Source organism: Pinus tabuliformis, chromosome 2_1 (assembly GCF_031772625.1).
Source record: "Pinus tabuliformis cultivar Carrire ecotype Pingquan chromosome 2_1, CPIR1, whole genome shotgun sequence".
Classification (NCBI taxonomy): Eukaryota; Viridiplantae; Streptophyta; class Pinopsida; order Pinales; family Pinaceae; genus Pinus; species Pinus tabuliformis.
Genome location: NC_142299.1, coordinates 306,930,505 through 306,947,923, shown reverse-complemented (window position 1 = coordinate 306,947,923; position 17,419 = coordinate 306,930,505). Strand labels below are relative to the sequence as shown.

The 17,419-nt window shown below is 35.1% G+C and overlaps 1 protein-coding gene across 1 annotated transcript; it reads left to right on the top strand.

Moving 5' to 3' along the window:
• Nucleotides 1-2,518: 2,518 nt before the first annotated feature.
• LOC149200041 (uncharacterized) lies at nt 2,519-3,794 on the top strand. The gene is made up of 2 exons (XM_089399510.1): nt 2,519-2,950; nt 3,676-3,794. The coding sequence occupies exons 1-2, from the start codon at nt 2,600-2,602 to the stop codon at nt 3,736-3,738; spliced, it is 414 nt and encodes a 137-aa protein (XP_089255636.1). The 5' UTR covers nt 2,519-2,599; the 3' UTR covers nt 3,739-3,794.
• The last annotated feature ends 13,625 nt before the right edge of the window (nt 3,795-17,419 follow it).

Genomic DNA, 17,419 nt, shown 5'->3' with positions numbered 1-17,419 from the left:
TGGGCAGTTTCGATATAATTTTAGCTTTACCAACCCATGTAATTGCATGGACTGCAAGGAAGGGCTTTGAATGACCTCGCCTCCTGCCTATCCTTAGGGGTGCACAATCAAAATTTTCTCTGAAAATGTGTGCTCATACCATGTTTTGTCTAATAGTATTGTTAGTATGTCAGTTTCTTAAGCAGCACACATGCAGAATTCAGAGTAGAATGACATGGATAGGCCTCCACAATATTTTTTGGATAATTTATACTTATCTGTGCACTCTAGGGTATGTCTGCCTAAAACTATATATTTCTTGTAAACCTACGCTATATGGTTTAGCCACAGTTTTTTAGAATATAAATTCTAACTGTTTTTGTGCAAAAAAAGAGCAAGTTTAACACAAAGAAACTTTATAGAAGATTGTGTGTTCGTAAAAGATTTTAGAACCTGAAAGGTACTGATCAAATCAAAATGATAGGTCTTAAATATAAACCAAAATATGCAGAATCCGGTGAAGGGTGTGATTTAGTTTATCTTAATTGCAGATTGCAGCCCATTTCTTGTTGTAATGGATTAAAATCTTTTCATTAATGGAACCATTGTTTTGAAAACAAGTACTTCTGGCCAATAAAGTAATGGTTCATTGTTAAATCAACCGAGTGCTAAGCCATCCTTCAGGATCTCGTTCTCACTATGATCTGCCGCACTTCCATCAGATGAATTTAAAAAAGGATAAGACCATATGCAAAATGCAGGAAATTTCGATGGAATAACCTTCAAACCTGGCACCTAAGCCAAAGGAAGCCTCTCTTTGCACTGCAGCCCCTTGAGGTATGTTTCTGTGAAACATTCCAATATATATCTATATATATAAACTGCAGATACTAAATTATCTAGAGGTATGTTTATGTGAAGCATTCCAATATATATATATATATATATATATAAACTGCAGATACTAAATTATCTTTTACCCCATTACTGGGTTTAATAATTACATATGACCAGTAATGGAGAAAGCAAATGCAACAGCTAAAGCTATATCATTCAGCCATGATATGTCTGCCTAAAACTATATATTTCTTGTAAACCTAGAACCTGAAAGGTACTGATCAATTCAAAATGATAGGTCTTAAATATAAGTCTTTTTCTTTAGTTTAATAACCATTTTGGGGAAAAGAAAGCATCTTCTAGTACAAAAAATTTTGGAAAATAAATGTCTTGAGCTAAATAGGTGTGCTAAGCCATCCTTCAGGATCCCGTTCTCACTATGATCTGCCGCACTTCCAATATGAATTTAGAAAAGGATAAGACCATAAGCAAAATGCAGGAAATTTCGATGGTTCACTATCTAATTCATCTTAGATTAACGTGATTAAAATATTTTGTGGCTGTCTTATATGCCTATTGCTCTCTGTTTCATATGGAAGTGGGCATGTCTTTTTTAGATGTAATTGGCTTCATTGAACTCATTTGACCTGATGCTGAACCTTTCAGCAACTCTTTCTTTTTTTAAAGGGTTGTCACATTGTGCGAAACTATAGCTTCCACAAACTCTGCTATTAGAGTTTATGCTAGATCCTTTCTATTTAATCACAATCACGTTGTGCCTAAGTGGAGTGGCACAACAGCAAAGTGGAATGAACTCTTCTTTTGGGGGAACTACAGAAGCAGGTGTTGGACCTATGGGTTTACTTGGAAGGCTGGACAAGCAGCATTTCATGGTGTAAACTCTAATCCTTTAAATAGAGGGAAATTTGGGAAACCATTGATGAACAGTCAGGGAAATTTACTTCAGGGACTCCCGAGAAGCATAGAGCTGAAGAAATTTTGCCAGCCACAGCAACATATTCCTTCCTTTGGAAATTTGGGTTTACCGACCAACGATACATCTGCAGGATTTTCTATGCTGCAACAGCAACACAATACAGGTGCAGAAGTTGGCAGTGTGGATTGTGGGATAAACAACAATGGAGCATCTAATCCTCAAAACAATGCGATGGTGATGCAATTGATACAGCAACAACAGCAACATCAAATAAACCAACAACAACAACAACTGCAGAGATCTGCAGCACAACAGCAACTTGGCGGACAACTTCAAGGTTCTCAGCTTCAAAGTGGACAAGTCCTGAATTTGCCATCTTCCAGTATTGTTGGGCCACAAGTCCTTCCAAATGAAATTAGGGGGAGGGCTACTTTATCTTCTCTAGCCAATGGCAATAGCAGTCTTGGCAATAATATTATTGGTGCTCCTGGTTCAGGGCAATTAAACCGTATGCCAATGCCAGCATATGGCCTGGGTGCAACTGAATCTAATGTACCAGCAGGAATTGGACGGATGTCAACTGTAGACTATAAGAGCTAGAATGTGCACATTCTCCAAGGAAATGATTATTTCATTTCCAGTACTGTTTGTTTATTTTCCCCTTTAACAACATCTGATATTGAAAGTGGAATGAACATTTCAGGAATTAAAAGGTTGGGTGGCATAAGTGACATAGTTGGTTCTCCAACTCTAAGTAGTTCTGGAATAAGTTTTGGCACATCAAGTGGTATTGGTCAGAATTTAAGCCAGAGTGGTAGGCAAGGTTGGCAAGTGCAAAATGTGTCTATGAATCAAGATTTAAGTCAAACAGCTACTGCTATCTTGAGCCCATGTCATGGCCAAGCTTCTCATAGAACCCAGGGCTTGAATGTTCCTGTTGTGCAAGATCCAGGACAGGTTAGGAGTTTTGGATTTGTTGGGAAAGGACCAAATCTTTCAAGCAGGTTGGTACAAAATGCTGGATATCCTGGGATGCTCAGTAATGCTCAAAGTCAGGGTGAACTTTTAGGAATTGATAGCGGGCTGAGGCTGAAGGACAAAAGTGCATCAGATTTTGGATTGACTCCAAAAATTGAGTGTGACACACTTTCTGACCATTTTCCTTCAGAAGATCTCATGAATCTCCTCTTTAAACAGGTCTGTATTCCTCAATATTATTTTCCCTTTAGTTTCAAATCATTGCTCAAGTTGCATCACTTCTTGCTATTTTTGACCATGGTGCTGAACTTCTTTGACCATGTGCACTTTTATCATTTAAACAATCTAGGTCTATGTTCTATCCTATTCACTTTCTTGCATACATATTGTGTGTGAAGCAGTACTATGAACACTGTTTTTTAATATATGACCAACGAAAGTTTAGAACATGTATGTCATATATAAGCATGGAAAAACAAAATTGCACAGTAGTTTTGGTCTAAGATTCTAAAGGAAAACACCCCATTATTGCATTGCATGACTTTGCTTGTTCCATTCACATTAATTTATATGCATGGGACTTCATACATACTAGGGGAATGCATTGGGTCAGGCTGTTTTCTTTTGTGAAAACAATAAATTGAAGTTTATTGGAAGCAAAATTATGCACCAGCATACATTTTTGTATGCGCACCTCCTAATTTGTGCGGCTACAATTATAACATGCATACATTTGTTCACTTATCAGAATGAATTGTGTTGTAAGAATATTTTCAATGACCTTGTTGTGAATGAATATGGTACATGCTAAAAACAAGAAGAGTATGCTGCTGATGCTTCTGCTGGTGATTGATGGTTTTATCATTTAAACAATCTAGGTCTATGTTCTGTCCTATTCACTTTCTTGCTAACAAATATATCTTTCGGGCTATGTAATTGTGCAGCAACAGGACGGGATGGGGATTTCAGAAAATGAATTCAATTTAGATGGGGTATTGACTGGATAATGTTCATGTCAATTGAAAAATGTTTGTACTGTTATCCGAAGAGAAAGCCGGCCTTCCCACCCTCAAGTGAGTTGAGTGGCATATAGCCCCATGCTGCTCATTGCTCAACCCAAACGTGACTTTATGCTTGCGCACTACAAAACAGTGGTAGCATTTCTGGATGAGTGTGGGGATCATTGTGGAAAGGCTTATGTGAAAATGTAGATGTAGTTGTATCATACTGTCTTGCACCTAGATTGGGTTAAAAGTTAAAACTTCTTAGATATAATCTCATGACACATTTCAGAGGAATCTCACGCTCTTATGTGATTGCAAGTCTTATTACTATGACATTTGGATTTGTTAGAGCAAATAAAAAGGCCGAAACAAATTGCAAATCCCTTCAATTACAACAGGAATTTCACTTGGTTGAAACGGTGGAGTTGCTCTACACACGTGTAGGCAACTGGAATTATCCAGCACTAAATAGCTGGCTTGCAACGGGTTGTACGTGCTGGTTTCATAGATTCATTTAAAAGAAATAACAGTAATTTGAAAAGACTCTAGCAGAAGCAGATGCACTCACTGTATACGAAGGTGTAATTACGCCGTTTACTCCATCTTTAACATCTCCACTTTACAGGAATTTCTCCTCCAGAAAAACGCTTCGATGCTAGCCATATTCAACAGTGACATTGGCAGACCCGGTTTCTCTGGCTTTCTGTGCAACGAGGGATCTATGCTGCCGCCTCAGCATGGATGAAGAGGATCTAATTTAAAAAAACAAGAAACCACCTCTCAGCGTCGATGAAGAGGGTCTAATTCAGAGGAATTAATTTAAAAAGCCAAGAAACATGGATTGAGAGGATCTAATTTATTGTAAATCAAGAAACCGCCTCAGCATGGATGACCTTCAAGCATGAACACCACCTCTGTCATGAATGGCCTGTCCAGAGGATCAGGGGCTGTGCAGGGGCTGTGCACAGAAGAGCCACTTTCACTGCCAGCAGAAACTCCTCCCGCTCTGAAGATTCTGGGTCCAGTTCCAGAAGGCTTGGATCAAACAGCTCTGAAATCTGCCCTGTTTGAAGCTGTCTCTTTCACCCATTTCACTATATCTTCGTCCTCGGTGAACATGACCGGCCTCCTACCAGTAAGAAGTTCCAACAATACAATTCCAAAGCTGTAGACATCAGATTCTTTTGTCATCTGCCCCGTTGAATTTATTTCAGGAGAAACTTACCCCAGAGAGCCAGCAGGGGTAGGTGCAGATGAAGAGGGATCTGCTGGAATGGCTGCCAGTCTATCCAGGCCAAAATCTGAGAGATGGGCTTCAAAATCTCCGTCGAATTGCACATTGTTTGGCTTCACATCGCCATGGATCATGGTCAGGTGCACGTTGGTGTGAAGAAATGCCAGGCCTCAAGCTATTCCCAGAGCAATGAGATGCCTCTTGGGCCAATTGAGAACATGGCCATCTTGATGAGAGGCTTCTTGCAAAAGAGTTGCCAGGTTTCCATTGGGCATGTAATCGTATACCAGTAGCCTCACGTCTTGGTTCACATAATATCCTCTCAGGACTGTTAGATTCCTGTGCTTCACTTTTCCCAAAGCCTCTGCTTCTCGTCTGAAGACACTCTCCTCGATTGGTCCGTCTGCTAATCTCCTGATTGATAGCACTGTTCCATCCTGCAAACATGCCTTGAACATGATTCCATACCTGCTTCACTTTTCCCAAAGCCTCTGCTTCTCGTCTGAAGACACTCTCCTCGATTGGTCCGTCTGCTAATCTCCTGATTGATAGCACTGTTCCATCCTGCAAACATGCCTTGAACACGATTCCATACCTGGTTCTGCTCAGTACATGTTCTTCATCAAAATGCCCTGTGGCTTCCAGAGCATTGGCGTAAGAAATTGGGTTGTAGAACATGATCAGTTTATTCTCTTGTTCACCACTGGTTTCTCTCAGTCGCCGTCTCTTGCGCTCCATTTTCACAAGACAAATCACCAGGCAGGCTGTGGCGCTGACAAGAAACAGTGCCCTGCATGCCACAGTTATGGCGATTAACAGTATAGCCCGCTTTCCATGCCGATGTATGAGATATTTAACTTGAACAGATGTCAATCAGAGCACATAAACACAGGCGAGATATTTAACTTGAACAGATGTCAATCAGAGCACATAAACACGGGCCAGATGTCAATTAAACCAGATGCGCCAGATGTCTATCTGAGAATCAAAAGGACGACGAACTGCTCTTTCAAAGGAAGGCCTTGCATACCACAGTTATGGCGATTAACATATAGCCCGCTTTCCATGCCGATGTATGAGATATTTAACTTGAACAGATGTCAATCAGAGCACATAAACACAGGCGAGATATTTAACTTGAACAGATGTCAATCAGAGCACATAAACACGGGCCAGATGTCAATTAAACCAGATGCGCCAGATGTCTATCTAAAAATCAAAAGGACGACGAATTGCTCTTTCAAAGGAAGGCCTATCGGCCTAAACATATATATTAAAACCCTAATAATGCGTTGTAACCATAATGTAAGTGTGGTATGTATTAAATTCTTTTGTTATAACCATATGTTATAATTTATAATTGCAAGGTGCAAGGGGATGCCAATATGATTTTTAAATTGGGAAAAGTGTATGAACATAATAATTATTTAGAAATATAATTATAATTACAATAAATTATATTTCTACATATTAAATTAAATATATTTGATAAATATATTAAACAAATGTCATATTAAATATATTTGATATTTATATATATCTGATAAATACATTAAACAAATGTCATAGTGTACACTATGGAGAAAAAGTATAAGGGCAAACATTTTTTCTCTTAAAAAATGGCGAATTTTGTTGAATGAGAATATGGACATTACATTTTTCATCTATAATTTTCAGCTGAGAATTTCTGCATTGGGAAACTTAACAAAGTTTGAAAAGGGAATGCATTTCTGCAATATAAAGTGTTAAAAAATAGAAAATAAAAACTCAAAATCCAAATCATAAAGACGAAATATCACAATTAAAACAATAATTGCAATAACGAGAGGATGAAGGTTGACTGAGATATAATTTACCACTTATTTTACTAAGGAAATATTTAAAACCATTGTGAATAAATATTGATTTTCTAGAATGGACAATTTCTACTAAGAGGAAACTACATATACAATTTACTTTTGCCTCATTTTGTACGTCTACTGAATTTTTGAAATTGATACACCTATTGATGATGCAAATGTTTGTGAAGATTGTGTGCCAAGGTCCTGGACTCTTGCAAGACTTGGAGTTGCATAACAAGAGTGCAAGCCTTCAACTATTGTTGATTCGGATGCAGAGAAAGGAGACAGAGAAGTATCCTAAATATGTTTAAGTTGAGCCTCAATAGAACAAGCTATTTAATTAATGTCGGTATCATGAGAAGCTCTACTTAGAGGTATGGAGAAATGTCTAGAAATCACTATAGACCTTGGATAATTTTCAAAGTTTAACTTTTAGTTGGAGACTTCAAGTGTATATCAATAATGAAACAAACTCTGGACTTCTGTTTTTGTTTTGTTTTGTTTGTTTGTTTGTTTTTGTTTTGTTTTGTTTTGTTTTTGTTTTTTTGTTGTTTTTGTTGTTTTTTTGTTTTGTTTTTGTTTTTGTTTTGTTTTGTTTTGTTTTTTTTTGTTTTGTTTTTGTTTTGTTTTGTTTTTGTTTTTGTTTTTGTTTTTGTTTTGTTTTGTTTTTGTTTTTTGTTTGGTTTTTGTTTTTTGTTTTTTTTGTTTTGTTTTGTTTTTGTTTTGTTTTGTTTTTTGTTTTTGTTTTTGTTTTTGTTTTTTTGTTTTTGTTTTTGTTTTGTTTTGTTTTTTGTTTTTTGTTTTTTGTTTTTTGTTTTTTGGTTTTTTGTTTTTGTTTTTTTTGTTTTTGTTTTTTTGTTTTTTTGTTTTTGTTTTTTTGTTTTTTGTTTTTTGTTTTTTTTGTTTTTTATTATCTCTAAGAGATATATTAGCCCAATTTATATTTAGGACAAATATGCCTTTCAACTTGTATCAACAGAGGCTTGACACCAGATTCTTACCTTTCAATTACTCAATGTGGACTAACAACAATGACATAAGATAATTCATTTTTTATTGAATTGTTCAAGTATTTTACATAATTAAATAGGATTGGAATGAAATTGTTACACATGCTAGAAACATCATGTTAAATTTTAATCTCTAGATCTAGGGAATCCACATTTTTCTTGATGATATTGTCTAGGAAAAACCTGATTTCCTAGGTTCCTTGTGTAACATTTCCTTGCACATATTTGATTGTTCGAATTCCAAATCCACTTATAAAAAGTAAAAAACAAATAGTAGCCTCATAAAATATGCTTCACCATCTCTAATTTTTGACAAACACTATAAAGTCCATTTGAAAAACCCATTGAGAGGGATCTTCTTGAATGCTAGGCTTAATGGAGGATCATTTAGCTGATAAAACTGTAACTTTGTTTTTCCAAATGGGCTTGTATCTTTAAACCATTGTCCACTGTTAGTCCTTTTGTATGAACCATCTTGAATACATCTCTCTATCCACATTAGAGAGTCCAGAAGGTCACACAATTCGGTAGAATCAAGTTTTCCTAATTTTGTCTAATAAAAAATCAACTAAGGAGCATGTCAACATTGCTCTTACAATATTGGTAGTAAGTTAAAGTTTTTTCAGTCCCTATGATACTAGTGTATTCCCTCATTGATATTGTTAGTATAGCCTCCTTGTTGTTATTGTTGTGCCCATGTAGTCCCCATATTGTTATTATTGTGCCCCATAGAAGCCCATTATTGTTATTTTTGTGCCCTTACATTACTATTGTTATGTCAACTTTGATTATATTGTGACCCCTTACACTCCTATATATAGAAAGGGGGTTTTATCATTTGAATCATCCAAGAATTGTTCATTTATGTAATGTAAAGGAGGTTTCCCCCTTGAATAGGATAATTTTTAAGTTGTTGATCTATCTATTTGTGATTTGGTTGCATAACATTTGGTTTCAGAGCTTTAGATTCTACTATTTCGCCACTTCAAACCGGTCATCGTGGAATTTTCGCTATAACGCTTTTTCTACGAAGCTTCAGAAGATGAAATTAAAACCATGTGGAGAATAAATCTTGGTGAACTTTGTATCCAAATTTCAGATATTGTCTCGCTATATTTTCAGAGATATGATCTGAGGAAGTTAGGGTTTTTGCAGGCTCCAAAATTCTATCTCAAACAGGTGACCTAGGGAAAATAATCATAACTTTCGTTTTAGGCAACATATTTACATTATGTAAAAAATGGCTGAAAGTGCACATAATTTATTTTGTCGTGTATCAATTTTAGGGTTGAAGGTTGAAACAATGACACATAACATCCTGTACAACTTCGCTCTACTAGACTAGTCCATAATCAGGACACCGTGGGAGATTTGACATCACTCTTTCTTGGAGAATACAATCTCGATCAAGCTTGTGGGGTTTGAAAGAGGAATCATATGGCTAACACATGATGTATTTTCAGATCTTGGAGGTCTAAAATTACAATGATATAATAGATTCAATATCAAGCTCCTACAAAGCAAGAAAAATGTGTGTATTTTTTAAAATTTGCACAAGTTTTGTTTGAAAAATTAGTTGGAAGTGATTCAAAGGGAATAACAAAGAATAAATATCATTAATTCATGAGCTGAAGAAAGAAAATTGAAACACCTAGTAAGCAGCTTGAAATCTCTATTATGACGCATGAAGAAGAGGAAGAAATGCAACATGATATATCAAAATTACGAGACCAAGTGCAATAAACTTCGCTCTCACAAAAAGTAACAGAAGCTAAGATGGATGGTTTGAAGAATGACATGGAAAGTATAAAAAGAGACGTGGTATTTTTGAATGATGGTTTTAAAGCAGACATGGAAGCAATGATGAATGTTAAGATAGAGGGGTTGAAGGAAGGTTTGGCAAAGTTGCTAGAAGAAAGGTGTTCCAGTGGTGACAAGGCAATCCATCAAAATCATGATGAAGACAAAAAGAATACCAATTACTATTTTAGAGACTCTAGTGTGGAATTTAAGAACCACCACATTCCAAATATAGATATGAGGAAGTCTGATGACAAGGATCCAGTAACTTGGATACTATAGATGGAGCAATATTTTGATCTACATGGTGTGCAACCCTCACAAAAGGGTATGTATTGCATCTTATATTTAGAACCAAATCAGTTTGTATGGTATAAATTAATTTGTTCTCATAAACCACTTGTCACCTAGTCAATTCTACGAAGGAAATGATAGCACATTATGAAGATACAAAGAGCAACACCTTCTTTAGAAAATTGACAAATATCAAACAAAAGGGTTGAATGGAAAAGCTGATTGAAGACTTCCAAAAATTGAATATTAGGGTAACCAATATTCTAGAGGGGCATAAGAAAAATGTTTTCATAGGGACTTTAAAAGATAACATCCAACATGAGGTTCGCCTCTGGGAACCTGATTCATTGGAGAAGGAATTCAAGGTGGCAAGAAAAGTTGAAAGCAAAATTATGGAAATAAGGAAGTCTATCACTCACAACTATAAAGATGGAAGTGTTGCGAATCCTAGTCTTCCACAACCTACAAGGTTGACACAACAAAAATTGGAGGAAAAAAGAGTAAAAGGGCTTTGTTAAAGTTGTGATATCAAATGCACTAAAGGTTGTAAGTGTGATGAGAAGAAATTATTCTACATAGATTGTGAAGAGGAGGAAGAAAAGGAACAAGAAACATCAAAAGAGTAGGATACATACCAGGAACCAACCCCAAAGAAAGAAGAAATGAATATGACCATATCTTGTAATTCATTGGCAGGAATTACTACTCCTCAAACTCTCAATATAGAAGGGTATATCAAGAAGAAAAAGGTAATAATGTTGATTGATTCGGGTAGTACCCATAATTTTATTCATTGTGAGATATCCAAGGATTGAATTGCTTCCTATATCCAACTCCAAAGTGTCAAGTGATGGTTGCAAATGGAGGAAATATAAATTGCTTTTGAAAGTGCCATAATATCAAGATAATCATGGGGGAATATGTATTGAATAGTTTAATGATTTCCATTCTAATGGGTGGTGCTGATGTTGTAATAGGAGTCCAATGGTTAAAATCTTCGGGGATGATAACTTTCAATTTTCAAGAACTTTTCTTGAATTTTTTTAGGAAGGAAAGGAAGTTGAATTAAGGGGTATCGCAAGAAATCAAGAAATATAATTAGCTCTAATGGCATGACAAATATTATGAATAAAGAACAACGGGGTATAATTGCACAATTATGCTCACTAGGGGTTCAAACATTGAAATCAACTATTTCTCCAAATATCCAAAAAGTATTGAACAATCATTCCAAGGTGTTTGAGAATTCCAAAGGCCTCCCACCTATTCGTGATCATGATCATGTGATTCACTTGATTCCAGGAAGTGTTCCTCCAAACATCAGACCTTACAGTTATCCTTATGCCCAAAAGAGTGAAATTCAACGTATGGTTGCAGAAATGCTAGAGGCTGGTATAATTCAACCTAGTCAAAGTTCTTTCTCTTCTCCAATAGTATTGGTGCACAAGAAGGATGGATCATGGTGCATGTGTCTAGATTATAGGGAGCTCAACAAGCTCACTATTAAATATAAATTTCTCATTCCTATCATTGATGAATTATTGGATGAATTACATGGACCAATTTACTTCACCAAGTTGGATCTTCGTTTAGGATATCATCAAATAAGAAAGAAGACTGAAGACATTCTGAAAACAACATTTAGAACTCATGAGGGTCATTATGAATTTTTAGTCATGCCTTTTAGCCTTACCAATGCACCTTCTACATTTCAAGATTTGATGAATTCCATTTTCAAACCCTTCCTTAGAAAAATTGTGTTAGTATTTTTTGATGATATACTAATCTACAACAAGTCTTGGAAGGATCATGTTTAACATGTGGATAGGGTGCTCAAACTATTGGAGGAGACACAATTATATGCAAAAACCTCCAAATGTTTCTTTGGAGTACAAGAGGTGGAATATTTGGGTCATATTGTATCTCATGAGGGTGTTAAGGTAGACCCTAACAAAATTAGAGCCATTAAGGAATGGAAAATCCCCACATCCATAAAGAATCTACAAGGATTTCTCAGGTTACTAGGGTATTATCACAAGTTTGTTAAGAATTATGGGAGAATAGTGGCACCTCTAATAACATTACTAAATAAAGATGCATTTTCTTAGACTCAAGAAGAAACTAAGGCCTTTTAACATATTAAAGAGGAAATGTGCCAAGCACCGGTCCTATCTATGCCACACTTCACAAAATCCTTTATTGTGGAATGTGATGCCTTAGGAAATGGAATCAGTGTTGTTTTAATGAAATAAGGAAGACCCATTTCTTTTGAAAGTCATGTAATCAAAGGAAAGTATTTACATAAAGCTATTTATGAGAAGGAAATGTTAGCAATACTACATGCACTTAAGAAATGTTGACCTTACCTAATGGGAAGACACTTCAAGGTAAAAACGAATCATGATAGCCTTAAATACTTTTTGGAAGAAAGATTATCTTCATAAGAGAAACAAAAATGGGTCACAAAGATGTTGGGTTATGACTTTGAAATCATCTACAAAAAAGGGAAGAAAAATGTTGTTGCAGATGCACTCTCAAGAAAGGATGAGGATGTGAAAGCATTGCTTTGTGCCATTTCTATTATCTAACTAGATTGGATAAATGAAGTAAAGGATGAATGGAAGAATGACAAAGAAGTGTGGGTACTCATTCAATAGCCGCAACAAGATCCCAGTACATCTGATACATTTGGCTAGAAATATGATTCATTATGGTACAAAGATTGCTTATTCCTTTGTAAGAATTCCCAACTCAAACAAAAGATTCTTCTAGAATTGCACACATTTCCCTTAGGAGGGCACTCAAGATTTTTAAAAACTTACCACAGGGTTAAGAAGGAATTTTTTTGGGATGGCCCTAAATCTGATATTCAAAAGTTTGTGGCGAAATGTTTGGTTTTCCAACAAAATAAAGTTGAGATAATTAAGACGTCGGGTATGTTACAAACTTTATCCATTTCAAGTCAATGATGGGAGGAGGTTTCAATGGATTTTCAATTCCAAATCAATGATGGGAGGAGGTTTCAGTGGATTTTATCATAAGTTTACCCAAGTCTGAAAGAAAGAGTGTCATCATGGTGGTAGTTGATAGACTTACCAAGTATGCACACTTTTTTGCATTATCTCGTCCATTTAAAGAGAGTACAATTGCTACTACATTTATGGAAATAATTCAAAAGCTACATGGAAACCCAAAGATTATTGTAAGTGATAGAGATCCCATTTTCACTAGAAATTTTTGGACGAAATTATTTTCTTTTCTGACTACTCAATTAACTCATAGCTCATATTATCATCCTCAATCTGATGAGCAAACTGAGATAGTGAACACATGTTTGGAAGAATATCTTCATTTCTTTGTATCTGATAAAAACACACAATAGGTCAAGTGGTTACCTCTGGCTAAATGGTGGTATAACACTTCCTTCCATACTCTAGCAAAAATGACCCCATTTATGGTACTTTATGGATATCATCCACTGTCCAACACATCATCTTTAAGAGAAAATTTTAAGGTTCAAGCATTGGAATATCACATCGAGCATCAACAACAAGTTCTCCAACTCTTAAAGGATAAACTCAATTTGATGCATAATAGAATGAAACAATAGGTATATCAACATCATAGCGAAAGAAGTTTTGATGTAGGTGACTGGGTATTTTTACAGCTACAACCATACAAACAAATGTCCCTCAAGAAAGCTAAGAAGGATAATAAATTATCACCAAAGTATTATGGTCCTTACAAGGTGTTGCAAAAGATTAGTACTATAGCATACAAATTGGAGCTTCCTACATCTTCTCAAGTGAACCTAGTTTTCCATGTTCATGCTTAAAGAAGGTTATTGGTGGCAAGCTCCCAGTTCAAAGAATATTGCCAGAACTTGACGAAGAAGGAAAAAACATATTGGAACCTGAAGTAGTCATGAAAATAAGAAATTGACAGCTATGAAATCAATCAATTTTAGAGCATCTCATCAAGTGGAAGAACTTACTTGCTGAAGATTCCACATGGGAGGATGAAAAATTTATACAGAAGCATCCATAACTACTCAAACGTTGAGGGGAACACTTTTTTGAAGGAGAGGGACATATTAGGTCCCTATAATACTAGTGTATTCCCTCATTTTTATTGTTAGTATAGCCCCCTTATTGCTATTATTGTTCCCACGTAGTCCCCACATTATTATTACTATGCCTCATAGAAGTCCACTATTGTTATTGTTGTGCCCTTACATTATTATTGTTATGTCGGCTTTGATTATATTATGACCCCTTGGACTCCTATATATAGAAATGAGGATTTTTCATTTGAATAATCCAATATTTTTTCATTTATGTAATGTAAAGGAGGTTTCCCCCTCGAAGAGGATAATTTTTAAGGCATTGATCTATCTATTTGTGAGTTGGTTGCATAACAAATTTAGTATAGTATATTTGGAAATCTTGGTAGGATGAAGATTTGAATGACAAAATGATCAATTTACTAGTTCAAAATTGCTTATATTCCAAAAAAAAAATTAATGGATAAGATTAGAAAAACAATAGCACAAACAAAAAATTGACTTTGGTTATCTTGTAGTTTGGAACATGAAAAAATAAAAGTGTTAATTAAACAACTAGTTTTCTTTAAACATTTTAGTTATATGAAAATACTTTAGTTGTTGTGGTCTTTTGTAATCAAAATTACCTAAACAAAATACTTTATTCACACATTCAATACACATCCATTCAACAACAAGGCAAACACACTCAATTACCTTCTTCAAAACCATAGAGTGCAATCAATGCAAATGATTTATCCCTTACTTTCAATAGTTCATTAATTGTTGTCGAGGAGGAGACATTGAATATGCATTTATTTGTACCCTTGACAATATGCACAAGGAAATCAGGCAAGTGCTTCTAAGGAAGATTTTATTTTGCACAAATTCGTCCTATACCCATAAGAATAAATGCACAACAAGACATAAATTGTTGCAAAATACACCAAATGATTGCAACTATGAGGGGTGAATTCCAACCTTTGCAATGTAGTTATATTCAAGGATCTTGAAGCATTTATCTTCTTCAAATCCCTGTATTTGATGATGGAAACATAAGTAAATACCAGGGAGCATAATAGAAAATCTATGGGCAAAACAAATTTTTTCAATCGAAGAAATTGAAGAACCCTTTGCATGAGTGTTTTGTGGGCATTAGGAAACATTGGATATCATTGATGACTTACACTTGGAAAAAATAAATTCTAAACACTGACCATATATACTAAGGAATCAATTAAATATAATGGATTTAGCATTCTGATGGTGTTGGTCTCGGTGTCGCATAATATGGAATTAATTGTTCAACAAAGACACAATTCAAGAAAGTGTGAAAGAAAGGGATATTTAGAAAAAGCACATGCTTTCGTGTGCTTGCCTTGTGGCTGGCTAGAAGAAAATAACATTCATTGAAAAAGAGTCTTGAGAGATACTCATCAATATAGGTAAAAGAGACAACCTTTGTGTAACTCCCCACAAAATTTGAATAACAACATTACCTTGATGTTGATCGCATGGTATAACATTAATTCACTAGGAATTGATCATTCCTTCCAGGGTTGATAATCAATAATTCTTCCCTGAAAGATAAGCTCTTGATTTGGAACTATTCTTGGCTTATCATTTCTATCTATAAATCATGCACAAATTTTGATTGTCTCTTGAATTACCACATGAGAATTAAGAACTTAATATATGGGTCAACTTCATGTCTAGAACACCATCAAAAACTCAAGGGAAAGACATTAATTTAGCTTATACATATCAATAGACATCCAACACATCCATCAAACTGTTGTTTAGTTATTGGTAACGAAAAATGTTTTCTTAGCAAGAACCTTGATAAAAATAGCACAAGGATAAGAAATCATAATCTAAATTTAACATTTAGAAGCTATATCTGTAAAAAAAGTAGGTGGTTATGGCTTGGGCTTATCGTTTTAAAATTTACCCGCTCCATTTCCTTAGTGCTAGAAAATTCCCATTATCTTTTGAAGGACCCAATAAGTGTGGGACATTATATGTACTTACCAATGTACAACCAATCTGCAACCTAAGCTCCAACTTCAATCATCATATCATATGAAAATCTCATGAATTCAAATAAAACTAAATGTTGTTTCTGTGCATAAAGCATAAAGGATTGAATTTACAAATATAAAGACATCGAAAGATCTATGAAATACGTCTAAAATGTATAGTCAAAAGTATAAATTGTATAATCAATAGTAAAAAGACAAAAATATACAATACCATGCCACCATCAAATTAGTGAATAGGATAAAATTACGAATGAACTTATGGAAGTCAGGAATAAAGGGGAGCTCAAACAACCACTATTTCCAGTGGATATCCAATTGAAGTTCGAATCATGGTTGCACCATAGTCAGAGTTACATTCATGGAATAACTTTTTCCTTGGTTTTTCTCCTTCTATGAATCCACAAAATGTTAAAATACATGCATATTGATCCATGTTTATAAAATGATACACCGAACAGTATTAGTTCAAAACTTCATTTACTTCTTGGAAAGATGCTTGTTTTCCTAACACTAGTGCAACTTTCCACATGACCTTTCAAAGTGACCATTTTGAAGAATTCAATGACAATGTAAATGGTGTAGTAAATTATGCTTATAGCTCTAGTATTAAACCTACATAAAGTAGCACCATTAGGCTCAAATTTTATGGATTCCCAAACTTTATTTAGCATAATGTTATTTGTCTTCCTAAGTTATGGAGGAACTTGTTGTCTGTAACGCATATCCAATAACAAGGCCATTCCATTCACATGTTTGATGGAAAGTTGAAATAAGGATTTATTCCAACAACATGGTCATATTGACAAGATGGGAGGATGAGAAAATATTGAAGTTTAAAAGGACATCTAGATAGGCACATAATTTTGCATATTTTTCACACCTTTGATGAAGGTACAATGCCTTCTAATCTCTTCTAGCATGCTATATTTAACCACTTACATTCTTCATGTGATGAATAAAAATGGTGCTTTTGGCTTGCCTACCATTGGTTGGTCATCTTGACAAGATGGGAGGATGAGAAAATATTGAAGTTGAAAGGGACATCTAGATAAGTACATAACTTTGCATATTTTTCACACCTTGATGAAGGTACACTGTCTTCTCATCTCGTGTGGCATGCTATATTTGGGCACATAAATTATGATGGTCTTCATGTGATGAATAAAAATGGTGCTTTTGGCTTGCCCACCATTGGTTGGTCATCTTGACAAGATGGGAGGATGAGAAAATATTGAAGTTGAAAGGGACATATAGATAGGTACATAATTCTACATATTTTTCACACCTTGATGAAGGTACAATGTCTTCTAATCTCTTGTGGCATGCTAGATTTGGGCACATCAATTATGATAGTCTTCATGTGATGAATAAACATGGTGCTTTTGGCTTGCCCACCATTGGTCCAAGGACCTTGAAGTAAT